The sequence below is a fragment of the Strigops habroptila genome, chromosome 8, assembly GCF_004027225.2.
Source record: "Strigops habroptila isolate Jane chromosome 8, bStrHab1.2.pri, whole genome shotgun sequence".
NCBI classification, from domain to species: Eukaryota; Metazoa; Chordata; class Aves; order Psittaciformes; family Psittacidae; genus Strigops; species Strigops habroptila.
In genome coordinates this window covers 25323913-25337702 of record NC_044284.2, presented here as the reverse complement: position 1 = coordinate 25337702, position 13790 = coordinate 25323913, and the positions used below count along the sequence as shown (strand labels likewise).

The 13790-nt window shown below is 42.7% G+C and overlaps 1 protein-coding gene across 2 annotated transcripts in view; it reads right to left on the bottom strand.

Moving 5' to 3' along the window:
- ARHGEF26 (Rho guanine nucleotide exchange factor 26) overlaps positions 1–12624 on the bottom strand; it is a 56537-nt gene extending 43913 nt beyond the window's left edge. For both annotated transcript variants that reach the window (XR_003992595.1, XM_030494460.1), the window contains exons 1-4: positions 11185–12624; positions 9614–9653; positions 7468–7613; positions 1647–1703 (exon numbers count right to left, since the gene is read on the bottom strand). Coding sequence is in view for 1 of the 2 variants with exons in the window: in XM_030494460.1 (XP_030350320.1) it covers positions 1647–1703; positions 7468–7613; positions 9614–9653; positions 11185–12231 (1290 nt within the window). In the remaining variant the exon portion in view is untranslated. The remainder of the gene's footprint in view (positions 1–1646; positions 1704–7467; positions 7614–9613; positions 9654–11184) is intronic.
- Positions 12625–13790: the final 1166 nt, after the last annotated feature.

The following is a 13790-nucleotide window of genomic DNA, read 5'->3' as shown; positions in this document are numbered from 1 at the left end:
TTTAGACAAAAGATGCAAAGAGATCCATCTCACTAATGTGTTCTGAAAGACGGTACGTGTATGAATGCATGACACTGACATTTAATCAAGGTAGAAAGCAAAAATTTTTCTGCAGTGACAATATGTTATAATGGCAAAAATAACCTAATAGGCTCTAAAAAGCAATTTAAAGACTAGATAAAGAACAATTGATAACAAGCAATTTAAAGAAATGCAGCAAAAGGAAAACTTGGTAGTACAACTACATCTTCAGAATATTTATTTAGACACCCTCTGAAAGAATGGGCCTCTAATATTCAAATAAAAAAAAACCTCAGGCTTGAAAACATTTTTGATAACACTGAAGACTTTACACTTAAAAGGCATCTATAGAACTTGTTCTCTTTGAAGGGATGTAAATATGACTCCAGGAAACATAGGCTAAAGGCTCCTGAAGGATATGACTGAAATAAATGCCTCATGTCTCAAAGCTTCCCAGCAGGAGGAGACAAAAGCAGGACACATGGTCTGAACTGCTGCACTGCCTTTTCCCCAAGCAAAAGAAGATAGCCAAGGAAATGTAGTAACACTATAGAAGAAACAAATACCAAACCCCAAAATGAACAAACCATTGCCTAAATCCCATCCATGCGACACAAGATGTTTCTGTATTTCAGGTATGAACACAACAGCTGCAGGTCACACAGCTAAATTAATATTTGAGGCTTGCTATACTATGAGCTTCGCAGAAAATACCCATCACGTCTCACTTGGCTATATTCAGGCTGAGGTATGTCCTGAAGCAAAATTAAGATACTGGAACAAATTACCATGGCAGGAAATGCTAGTGTTTCTATTAAAAAAAAAACAAAACAACTTGATTTTGGTTTTGTTTTCCCTATTAAGGACATACCTCAAGAACTGCAGGGATATAGTTGGCTAGGTCAGGCTATTCTTTTCAACACCTCTCATTCATTTTGATATAGCCCCTGTAAGTAAGGAAGGAGGGTAAAGCAGATCAAGTGGACAAAAGGAGCAAAGAGAAAGAGTAAAGCGTAAAGAGGACAAAAGGAGCAACGGGGAAAGAGACAGAGAGATAACTACATCAGTAATTGCTGCTGTTGTCTGTACTGCTGCCAGCATGGAAGCACCTACTCCATTTCAGCGTGAAAGGAAAAAGGTTAGTTACACCAGATACACACTGCTCGCATGTTCAGAATTGTTCACAACTGTTCACAGGATTAGTTACAACTAAGGGGCACTGTAAAAAGCTGTTCTTTGTTCCTCACTGCTTTTAAAAATTTATGTGCCACCTCCTACCCTCTGTGAACACCAGGTTAATTGTACACCTTCCCTGGCGCAGCACACAGCAGTGACTGCTGCTGCCCAGCAGCCATCAACTAGGCCACATCTGCTGGAGTGAGCATACCTAGGAACCACTTCTCCAGCAAGACCCATAGGATGTTGGCAGGAGACCCATGGCAGGGACATATGCACATCGGCAACACACAGGTTTTGTTTATTTATTCTCCCTGAGGAGAGAAAACGCTTCACTCTAGGACAGGAAACAGCATTGTCTACTTATCAACAAATAAAGAGTATTATAACAGGCATGCAGTGCATCCCTAAACAATCAACCAAAACGAATGTGTTACTTCAAAAAGTACCTCCTGTCTTTTTCTTTCTTCCTGGCTGATCGCTTCTGATAATCCATTCTTCTTTACCTAAAATATATATGTAAAAAACATTAAAATTCTTAACATCTTCTGTAGAAAAAAATGTGATTTAAAAAAAAGAAACAAAAACCAACAGGACTATCAAAACATCATACTAATAATTCAGCTAAAGCATATGTCCACTTCAGAAAGAGAGCAATCAACCAGCAGAAATAAAAAAAATGAGTCAAAAACACCTGTCCTTTGACTTATCAAAAACCTAAATAATTTCATTAAAAACTATCCCACGACACAAACACAGAACTGCTGCAGCAAAAGCATGCTCAGGCAAATAACTGTCACCATGCACAACACACCTGGATTCTACACACACACAGACTGAAACTGCTTTCTCCTTTCAAGACAGATTTCCTGACTGACACACACACACATCACAAGGTTCATTTTCCAACTCAGCTTGAAATGTCTCAGTGTATTCATTTGTCAAACACACCTAAAGGTGTGGACACCTTTGGTGTTGGCCAAAACATGATTCCACAGGAGCTCCAGCTTTACCCTAAACGGACATGGTCAAGTCCTGTATTTCTATTCTTAACCCTACAACGTCTCTTCCCACTCAGCACCCTAGAGCCAGATCAGCCAAGACAAGTCTGCCCCAGCTCTCCATAGACAACCATCGGGAGCTGCAGCCATACCCTGTTTTCCACAGCCTGAAGCCACACGCTCAGCTACTAAACTCTACACCAGAGACCCCTGAAGTTTATTTGTTCCCGCTGCAAATCACATGCATTATGCCATTTATCAGGAAAACATTAAAAAACAAACCAGAAAGCAAAGCACCAAGGAGGGACTGACTTTATGCATTTCTTAAAGGAATGTTGAACATAGGACCTCAAATCAGGAGGGTCATGTGCATATGGCACACTGGACCTGGGGAGGGAAGAAAAGCCACTGCGCTGTACTATACATGTGAAAGATACTGTTCTATTTGTGGAGCAAATGTCATGGGACATGAAACCTAGCAGATGCATTTAGAGTCTCTCATTTCTTTCAGTCTTCTCCAAAAGCTCCTAATGTACTATTGTGAAGAATGTTGTCTTCTTACTCTACTTGTTCCCTGGAATTTTAAAGGATACATGATTTTTCATTTTATTCCTACGTACCAGGCACCACAGACTTGGATAGCAGGCTCAAGAGTAAAGATGGCACAACATTAAGAAGTGCTGTGCTTTGGTTTGTGTGCACACCATAGTATGTACACACACATGTATATACTTATAAAACCAACATAAATATTCTGGTGTTTGAGCAATTTTTCTTCTGAACACCAGTTACAAATTCCTGTGTCACCGCAAGCATGCACTTGTGAATAGCAAGCAAGAACTGATTAGATGCCTTTCTATTACACTCTTCAAGTACCTTTCAATCAACAACCTGAAAGCTTTAAAGCACTCGCTAGGAAGTACACTGTCACTTCTTCCCGGATGCAGTGGAAGACTCTTCTAGAAACATGCCAACACAGGAAATACCTATGAACATATCCAAGAGATTTCAATGCTTCCTGTTAATACAGCAGCTGCAAATTTCCCGTGAGGTCGATGCGACAACTGCAGTATTCTGTTCAAAAAGCTGTAGCTGTGTTTTGTGACCATTATTTTGTCATACATGGGTGTGTACATACAAAGTACACATTAATAAACAAATGGCTCAACCTTATACTCTTAAATCAACAGTAACACTTCCAAAGAGAAAGAGGCCCAAATGTGGAAACTATTTTTGGTATACTCTATGAAAGAAAATTCAACTCCTATTTTTGAGGTGTCCAAAATGTTTTAGCTGAAGTAGCCTAAAAATCACATTTGTGATACTGTGCAAACAAAAACTTAATATAAGCTAAGAGCATAACCAGGAAGAACAGAAGAGGCCCAACACTACAGCTACTAATGTCTTGCTATCACACTGGACTGCTGTTTTCCAGCAATCAGATATGACTGATTAAACCACGGAGATAAGGAGGAAAGGGTAAAAGAACAACAGGTTAACTCTATGGTTATGTACAAGAAGTTCCTCCAGAATAAGGACGCGCTACAGTGGGGGAACTCGCCAGAAGTAATTCTTTGAGAAATATAGTTAAGTGGTTGCACTGTAAAGCAAACTGAACATCCCCTCTTTGATACTGGGAGAGAAACAAGAACTAACTCAAAGATTTGCCCTGACGATCCCCCACACTAAAACCAGGTAGTTTTTGTTTGATACCACAGAGAAGAGACAACTATGGAAAGGTGACACTGAGTAACTTGGTAAAGCAACTTGTAGCAGGTTTCTAAATCAATGAGAAAAATCACAACTGTGCTTGTCCCAGGTAAGAGAAAGAGATGATCAGAAAAACACCACATAAGATGACCAAACCTTGGGTCAGAGAGACAGCAGCTGAGAGAATATGCAAAATCTCAATGCAGTCCATAAATATATGGAACCTACTGGGCATGAAATGGACGACTAAATCCTAACACACCATTTAATATTAAATACTTCAATAATTATGAGCATTACCCAGGCCATGGGATACCTGTTTCCAGTGCTAGATCTCAGGAATATTTGTAAGAATCACAGCAGCACTGACAGTAGTAACGAAAACTGAACATGTACCATTCTCCAGGCTGGATGGTAACGTCCTGGAAAACCAGACATTTAAGTTCAAAGTCCACCAGTCTGATGCAGAGGTCAAACTGTGCAACAGGTTGCAACCAACCCAGGAGGAGGTTGCCTCCATGAGTGAGGTCTCCACCCATGGAGATAGTAAAGACCTGACTGGACACAGTCCTGGACAACTTGTTCTAACTGATCTTCCTTGAGCAGGGGCAAGATGAACTCAAGAGGTCCCTTCCAACCTAACCACTGCTGTGATTCTTTGCATGCGCAATAATGCACACTCGTTATCCACACCCACCGAATGCTGCATTTGTTGGAAAGTAAATGCATTCAATATAATGCACAAGTTAGTATCACTGCCTAGGATCTGCTGGAAGTTCTTCAAAAACATCGCAAGATTCTATTGGAATACATCTTGGAAATAACTAGTCATTCTCCCTAAATTACACTTTTAAATTAATAGATGAAGGTTGGAAGGAACAGAGATAGTAGATAAGGTAGCTCCTTACATAGCCATCTGCTTAGCTACTGCTAGCTGTCTGATCTGTAATAGGAACCTAAGGAGGAAGAGGGTTGAAGAGAGAAATGTGAAAGGAACTGGATTTAAATAGCACCTTTAAATGTTCCCTTAAAATCTCAACCTTAGTTTCACATGTGTGCATACACTGCAAGAAGACAGAAATGCCTTCTTTTTATTTTTATCATAAAGGATTTGACAATTCCATACAGCTGTCAAGCCTGTATGGCCAAAGAAACATCCTACAGAAAGAGTGGATTGCTTCTGCTCTCTTTCCCCTTGATTTCCTAGCATAGTCACTGCTAACAAATACCATAAACATGTTATTTTCCTTCTTTTCTAATGTATGTTGAAACCCCATACCTTGACATTTTACAGCTGAATTCCTGTTACAATTCCACACTCACTTTTTAACACACATCGACAATGTGTAGTTTTTTCAGAATTATAAGCCCAGACACTATGAGATTCAGATTCCTGTATTTTGTTTTCACAGTGCACTACCTTTTCCCATATACTCCTCACTTTCGACCTCATAAATCAAGTAAAGACAATGAGTAAGTTTCCTGTGCTAGAAATCATAAAGACACAAGTTGGTTTATGTAACCGTGAGCATGGCACGGGAAGGGTTCTCTTACTGAGATGATCTTTATACTATTTTGGTCTCATGACAAATTAATGTTTTTGAAATTATTATTATTATTACTGAATAGCATTCCTTCCAAAATACCTCAGCTGATGAACATTTAACTGCTAGTTTGCCTAGGAGGCAGAAAAAACCCCAAACCTAGTTGACTTCATTATAAACAAACATTTTATAACATTAAGCACATCCTTTTTTTTCATTAAGCACATCTTTTCAAAACCACATTCTCTTGCCTTCTTTATAATTACTGAATCAGAGGGATTCATATTTCAATATCTTATACTGCAAAAGGTCATCAACATCTCTAAGACAGCTCTTCTAGACAATCTAAATAGCCTTAGAACATCTTGCTGAGGCTCAATAACTAATTCATATAGGATATACACAGCCAATGGCCCCAGTGGTCAAGTATCCTAGGTGATCATGCCATGTAATAATCTTTCTTATACCACATACAAAGATGAGGTTCTACATAATTCTACAAATTACATAAACAAAACCCAAAAAACCCCAAATGCTTCATTTTAGGGATATCCCTCCAGAAGCCACAAAAATGATCAAAGGATAAAATTAACCACAGAAACAGAGATTTTTTTACAGTTTCTTTAGTCTCAAAATCATGCATACAATGAAAGCTTGTAAAGTATTAACTAGTATCATTAATTTGCCAGCTTATTAGGAGGGAAGCTAGAAAGGTTACTGTACTGATTGAAACAGCAGAATTCTACTTTGTTTAACAATGCTGTTAAGCAAAAGCCACTGCAGATGCTTCACAGACTGTGTTAAGGATAGCAGAATATCACCATCTAAAATGGTTTCCATTAAATATATGCAGTTAAACCAACTTGAAGCAGGTTTACAGCTATTCAGAACAATTCAGCAGAAACTTGTTTGTAACTAACTGAAGCTTTTCTTTAGCATAATTCACCCTTTTAGTGAATTCACACACTTTTTTCTTTTTTCCCCTCTTAATGTATCAGTAAAGTTGTGTCTTAGCCAAATATAGGACCCTAAAGTTAAATCTCTCAATTGCACAAAACCAAACACCAGCAATTGATCAGGACTTCCATGTTGTTCTTACAAAGAGAAAAACCAAGCTCAGCAAAAAAAAACAACACACAACTAAATCCCATTTAAAGTTTGGCCTGCACCGCTCCAATTTATTGAAAGCGAACCATGAAGAACTACAAAGGAACTACACGGATTTCACTCTGAGTTCACACGCTGTTAGGATGTAAACCTGTCTTTTTGGGCTGTCTGACCAGAGGTCATTCAGAACAGCCAGACAGAGCACCATGCATGCCTGTGAACTGTAACTCTGCTAAGGACCTGCACCAGTATAGCTGCCAACACCCTCAGTGCAAGCCGAGCCCAGGCAGCCACCTCCAGTAACAGTGGGAAGTACAAAGTCAGGGTCCCAAATTCAGTGTGCAAACAAGAGACATGCTTGATTTTTCTTTTGTCCAGCATAGTTTAAAAAGAACAAAAGGTATCTTAGAAGTGTAAAACTATTAAATATTAATTCCTTTACGTTTCAAAGCTGTATTTAATTTCATCTTAAACTATACTGAGGTTTTTTTCTTGGCAATTTCAATCACATACTCCAACCACTCTATGGTGCGGCCACGTAAGCCTACAAACACCTATGCTAGAAAAAGGGAGGTGTCAGGTAACCAGAGAAACTGATTCTGGCAGGAGCATCAGTCTATACCTACTAGAAATGACTGCTAAAACATGATTTATGCTTTCCTTAAGCTGTTGGAGTTACCTTATATAAAACCTAGACAGAAGCTAAGTGGAGACCTCTGGATTTGGATTAATAACATCTGAATAGTAGTAAAGTTGTCAATAAAAAAATAATATTCAGAGACATCTTATATTTTGAAAGGGAAAAGAAGGTGACAAACTTCATCCAAAAACTCCAGTAGCAAGTAAAGAGACTTGCTTCAACAGATTCTTAGACACTTTGTCTGGCTACGTGATGATTAAATACTCACAACGGACAGCTGACTCCATGTTGATCTCAGGGGCTTATAGTGAAAAACAATCTTTTCATCTGATTTCTGCTCTCGGGGCTCAGGCTCTTCATCAGAATCTATGTCCAAAGCTTTTTCTTTATAGTTCTGATATAATACAGCATCTTCTATAAAACAACAATGGTATGTCATTAATTGCTAGAAAGTTAGCTTAGTTGTTTTCACAAAAATTGTAAGTAACATCTAAACTATGAAAGAAACCAAAATGTCAATGTACCGTTCACAAACTCCACAAGACAAAGATAGTATCTTATTTAGGATGGACAATGGTGCAGCACAGTAACAATTGATCACTGTACCACTACCAAAAAGATCCACACTGACTGAATTAAAGAACAGATGTGTCCTTTGTCACGAAAAAACAGAAAACAATTTTTTCTTCCTTGGTTTGCTGTACAATGTTTCATAATTAGCCAGCAATTCAAAAACGGAACAAGCGTGTCAGTAGAGCAGAGTCACTAATCTGGAGGTCTAGCTATTTTAATCTACCAGACCACTGTAAATCCACTATCCATACTAACTTTCATTGTCAGCTTTAAATTACCATCTTTACACTACACTAAAAGAAGGTAATGATCCAAACTTCGGCAATTTGAGGTCAGGTTATTCTAAACAGAAACTTCCAAGCCTGCTGGGATAAGTCAGCGGCCTATGAGCCTTGAGGCAAAATACATTCATTATATATTTCAGTATTAATTCAGTAATTATTAGTTCAGTATTACTATTAATTCAGTATTAATTCAGTAATATCAATGGCAAAGAAACACAGGTGTGGAGCATACCCTTTCCATTTCCCAACCTCCTTGATCACACACCATTTTCAAAAGCAGCCACAAAAGGGCAGAGAAATTCGAGGCTAGAATAACAAAGATGGATTAAGTTGTTAAGAAAGCAAACTCTGAAAGGCAGTTTAGAGACGGGTCAGGGTTTGGACAATAGCTGATCTTCCCCTACAAGAGAAAGGGGAAAGAAGTGAAAGGTGTAGCTGCTCCATGCACAGCTGCAACTCCTGAGGTCTTACGCCAGGCTGGCTGGATCTCTTTCACCTGTTCGGACCATACAGCCATGGCTGAGTATTACACAAGGTCTGGCCTTTTGTATTTGTTCTTTGGAATGTGTCTGTACAGTTTATACACTTTTAAGTCACGAAATTGTGTACAGCAACTAAATTCTGAGAGGCATTACAGAGAAAGTTATTAGTTGGGATCAGTCCAAGATAGAAGGGAGCCACTGGAAGAGAATCTAGAAAGTGTCATCGGGAGATAGTGTGAGAAAGTTGAAAGTAAGACAGGGGGTGATGCAAACAGAATAAAGTGGAATGTTTTGAAAATAGAAACAAGACAAGGAAGGTAACACAGCAGCTGAGATGACCTTAAGGATGCATCTAGCAGATAAAAGCCAAGAAAGTAGCAGTTGTTATAATGAAACTGCCATGAACTCATAGCCAGGAAAGAATTTTTTTGTTGTCAAAATACTGGGAAAAGCAGCAAACTTGGCAAAGCCCAGAATTAATGAGAAACATAAAAAAGAAGATACATGAACAGCGTTCTGACAAACTTGAAGCTTGTAGCAAGAAGAGGACTACAAAGTCACAGAATTCACCCCAGCACACTTGCCTTACAAGGAAAGGAAAGAAATGGCTGCATGAATCATGCATGAACTCAGGGAGCAACAATTCAGACATCTGCTGCAGGTGATTACCCCAAACCCATTAGCTGATGCACAAAAGTTGTGTCTTGCACCTGGGAGGAGTCACCAGGAACAGGCAGGAAGGCAGTGCCAAAGGAAGGAATAAGCCTCATCCATGTCATTCTGCAGAACTGTCACAGCTGAGATGGACACATTCATCAGTTCACCTTCTAGGAGGGACAGGAGTTTACATTGAAAAGAAGCCCCTAAACCCCAATTTTCAGCCTGCCATTCTGTATTCTTTAAAGTAGTCCCTAAAGTATGTCTAGAACCAAAGTTACGGTTCCATATTTTAGCCAGTTTACTGAAAAACAAGGTAGTTAGCCTTTGACTACATACGAAAGTATGCAAAATGATCCTGAAGTTCATTTCTCTTGCGACTGAGCATATTATCAAGTCTGTACAGAAAAGGGCTTACCTTCCCCATCGAAGGTCCCTTGTCCTTTCAGCACTTTCTTCTGATGATTTTAACAAGAAAGAGATACATACACATTAAAAGAAGAATGCAAAATAACCAACAGTAACAAGAGCTTCTGTTTTATTTGATACTTAGGCGCCAAATTGACAGGCCCTGATCTATGAACTTCTGATGTTGGACAAGTATTCATGCAAACAATTGTTTCCGCACAGAAGATGAAAAGCTACTCTAGTTTTTCTTCTCTTGTTCATTGTTTATACGTATTTGTCCCAAATGCTTCATTTTCCTACATTTCGAAAGCATAATACACTACTAGCTTTACAAGAGTTCAGTGAACTCTCAACTCATCCACTGTCACTGGGCCTTCCTACGAGGACATAAGGTGCAGGACTGAGCAGCTGCCGCTTTCCACACACTCTACAACTAACAGCCACATCAAGTATTCTGTAAACTAATGTTAAGACCAAAGAAACCCCTGAAATAAAACAGCTCTTTTCGTGCAACAAGTCCTATGGTCTAAGAGGTCTATTTTAAAAAAATACTACCAGCAAAGAGAGTTTAGGATGTAAGGACAGGACAACGTCATGTCCTCCTATTTTAAACACAGCTTACTGTTATAAATCTGCTACCAAACCAAATCACCTCCCTATGCTGTAGTAGTTCACAATTTGATCAATTACTATTTCACCACTTGTAGCATTTTCACAAGCCATAATTTTTAATTTCACTGAAAATTGTCATAGAGCTGATAATTATTTCAATACCTACAACACTAGCCCTCAGCCTGGAGTACTTTATTACACAATTCCAAACTCTGCAGAAATCTACCAATACATTCTTAAAAGTAACAAATTATATTTAAAAAGAAGGAATACAAGATTACTATATGGTATGTTCAAGTAAAAGAGTATTTTCAGAAAGTCTTTACAATTTGAATATATTAACATTCAATATAGATCTGCTATTCCTAAGGGATTACAATCAAAAATTACAAACAGGCATCCTGCTTTTACTTGCAGGCGTTAAACTACAAAAGGATACCTGAAGTTGTCTCTATCAATTAAAAAAAAAAAACAAAACCCCAAAACACACAAATCAAAAAAACACCCAACCAAAACAAACAAAAAAAACCCAACAAAAACCCCAACCAAACAAAAAAGTAGGGGAGGATATTACTGCTCCAGCAGGCAGACTTTATTATGGTTTGGATTTTTTTTTTCCAGTTTTATTATCACTTTCTGGGAAACAGGTTTTAAAACATCAGCTTGATTGTGAAAGAAAACCTCCATGTTCTGGGGAATCCAGGAAAAGCAAGCATGAGGCTGCCATTAACACAGTTTGGAGCTGCCTAGATTTCAACAGTATCATGTCCCTGAAGCCTCTGCCGCTGCACTTTGAAAGCAACACTTGGAAGTGATCTGCGAGACTCATCCGTAACATCCATAAAAAGTTTGGTGGTAGCAAAAAGAAAACTGAAAAATCCCCAGCATTTATAGAAAACAGATTGCAAATCACACTCCAGTGTAGCCTACACCATTCAAATCACCATGCCACTGACCAGCACAACTTACCTTTATCCTCCCCAGGCTCGAAAATTTCTCTTTATCTTCAACAACTGCTTTGAGTATGGGCTGGGACATTCTGTTCTTTTTCTTAAAATTATTAGAGCTGTCGAAGTCCACGCCACTCACCACCGCTCTGCGGTAGGATGTTGACCTCAGGCCGCGACGCAGGGTCCCTGCACTGTCCAAGTCACCTTCAGCCTCTTCCTCAGCATCGGCAACCAAAGGCACGCTGAGGCTCTCCACCATGCTGCGGACCTTCAACATTCTCTTGCTCATGTCCGCATTATGGCTGTTGGCTTTACTAGTCACCTTTATTTCAGAAGCCAAACTCTTGGGAATGATCTGCTGCGTGCCCACTTTGAGAGCGGCAGGGCTGTTGGTGCTCAGGACGGCAGGCTGGTCCCGAGGGGACACCGGCCTCTGAGGAGGGACCCCTTGCTCTGGGGAAATCGCATGGGAAACCGGCGACACTTTCTCCGGTATTTTGGAAACCCGGCTGCATCGCAAGGGCAGCGGCAGCTCTGCCGCGTTGCTGTTACTGGGGGAAGGCGTGTTTCCAGTAGGTGAGGGCTGAGGGCTGCCCGTGAAAACAATCCGCTCTCGCTGCGGTGAAAGTGCTGACTGACTGGAAATCCTCAGGGGACGACCCAGCTGGCTTCCTGGTGAGGTAATGGTGCCGTTGGCAGTAACACCGACAGGACTGTTCGAGACCACAGAGAGCACCTGGGAGGACCGCTCAGGGGAGACCGCTTGACGGGCTGGAGGCCGCACCGTCCCGTTGGACACTGATCCCATGCTGGAGCTGAAAACCAAGGCGCCCCCCCGGAGCGCTCCGCCGCCCGGACAGGTGCTGACAGTGCCGGCAGGCTGGGTTACGGTGAAGGTGCACCCGTCCTCCACGGGAAAGTCGGTGAAAAGCACCCCGTTGGGGCTCTGGTACGACTGAGGCCGAGGTTTGTTCCAGGCACGGGACGGCGGCCGGGGGGTCGACCTCCTCCTCCACCGCGGCGCCGCCTTGTCGCTGGAGAGATCCGCCTCGCCCTCCCCATCCATCGCCCGCTCCTCGGGGCCGCCGCGACCTCAGGGTGGCGGCAGCACCTCCCGCCCGCCACCGCCGCTCCCTGCAGTTCGGCGAAGGGGAAGCAAGAAGCACCGCTTCTCAGGCCGCGGCAGCCCCGCCGGCGCGGCGGGCGCCGGGCCGCGGGGAAGGGGAGGGGCAGAGATACCCGCGGATCGCACCCGCCCCGCGCCTCTCGCCGCCGGGCGCTGATCCCACCGTGAGGAGCCCGCGCTGGGCCGCCGGCCGAAGGGGAGGGCCCGTTCGCGGTCTAGCCCACCCACCCAGGGCCTCACCTCATGGCAGCGCCTCCGGGAGCGGGGGGACACAACCGTCTCCCCGCCCCACCTGCGGCGCGCGGCCTTTGCGTAGCCTTCCACCAGCCCCTGTGGCTGCAGGACCGCGGCGCTGCGTCGGGCTGTCCCGCCACGGCCCGGCCCCGCCGCCGGGCCCCTCCCCTGCCCGCAGAGCGCGGGCCAGCGCCGGGCCGCGCAGGTAGCGGCGGCGGTAGGGGCCGGGCTCCCGCTGGAGCTTGCTTGGGCCTTAGTGAAACGTAACCCTGGCAAAGCCGCTTAAGCCACGGCTGGCCGCGCAGCACGGTCTCGGGGGAGCCCGAGGCCCGGCAGCGGTAACTAGCGTCACACCTCGCCAACAGCTGAAGTAGTTTACCACAGCGTTAACGTACACTCAGGTGCAGCACAGGCTGCCGCGGGCAGGAGCGGCATCTAGACCAGTTCTGGTGGATGGAGAAGCACACCAGCCTGCAGTGTACAGAGCCCTTCTCCAACTCATAATGACAGCCCCGCCCGGGCTTCTCGCTGGAGGAATGCACAAGTACCTCTACACAGGGAAAATGTTTGATTTTATACTCGACAGACACCCACGTGCAGCCATGTGATCCCCGTGTGCCAACCTGGGCAGAGGCTGGCACAGTCTTGCTGCCCCTATACTTGCTCATTAGTGAGAGAAAGCATTGGGCTTGGCCAGCTGGGGCTGGCTCACTGTCTGGAGGAAGCACTGGGGAAAAGTTGGGAGAAGGAGTAGCTCTTCAGTAAGAAAACAGGACATAAGCCTGTGTCTGTAAAAACAGTAAAACTTAACTGTGACTTTGGTACATCACATAACTTAAACGTAGATAAAAAGGGAACAGAGTAGCTTTTAAAAAGCAAAACAAAATGCATGCCTCACATTTTGGCGCCAGTGCTGGGGTTCTGCCCTGCCTTCCTCTGCCCAGCTCCAGCAGCCCAGCCAAGGCCACCACTGCCAGAAGGGGAGAGCCTTGCAGCTTCGGCTCTGAAATAAGTACACTCACACTTCTGTTCTAACTACACATCTAGTAATAATGACAACATGGCCTTGCTCCACTATCTTCCTCTCCACAGTTAAAGCTTGTCTCTACTTTTGTTGGAAAAAAAATTATCCCTATGTTTTAAAAGCCATCTTGTCACATTATGCGGAGCATTTAGCATGAGTAATTGTTTAGCTCCACTATTAAATGTCACATTGGCTATGAATGCAAAATAAAACTTAGAATGCTTTCCTAGTATTGAATCGT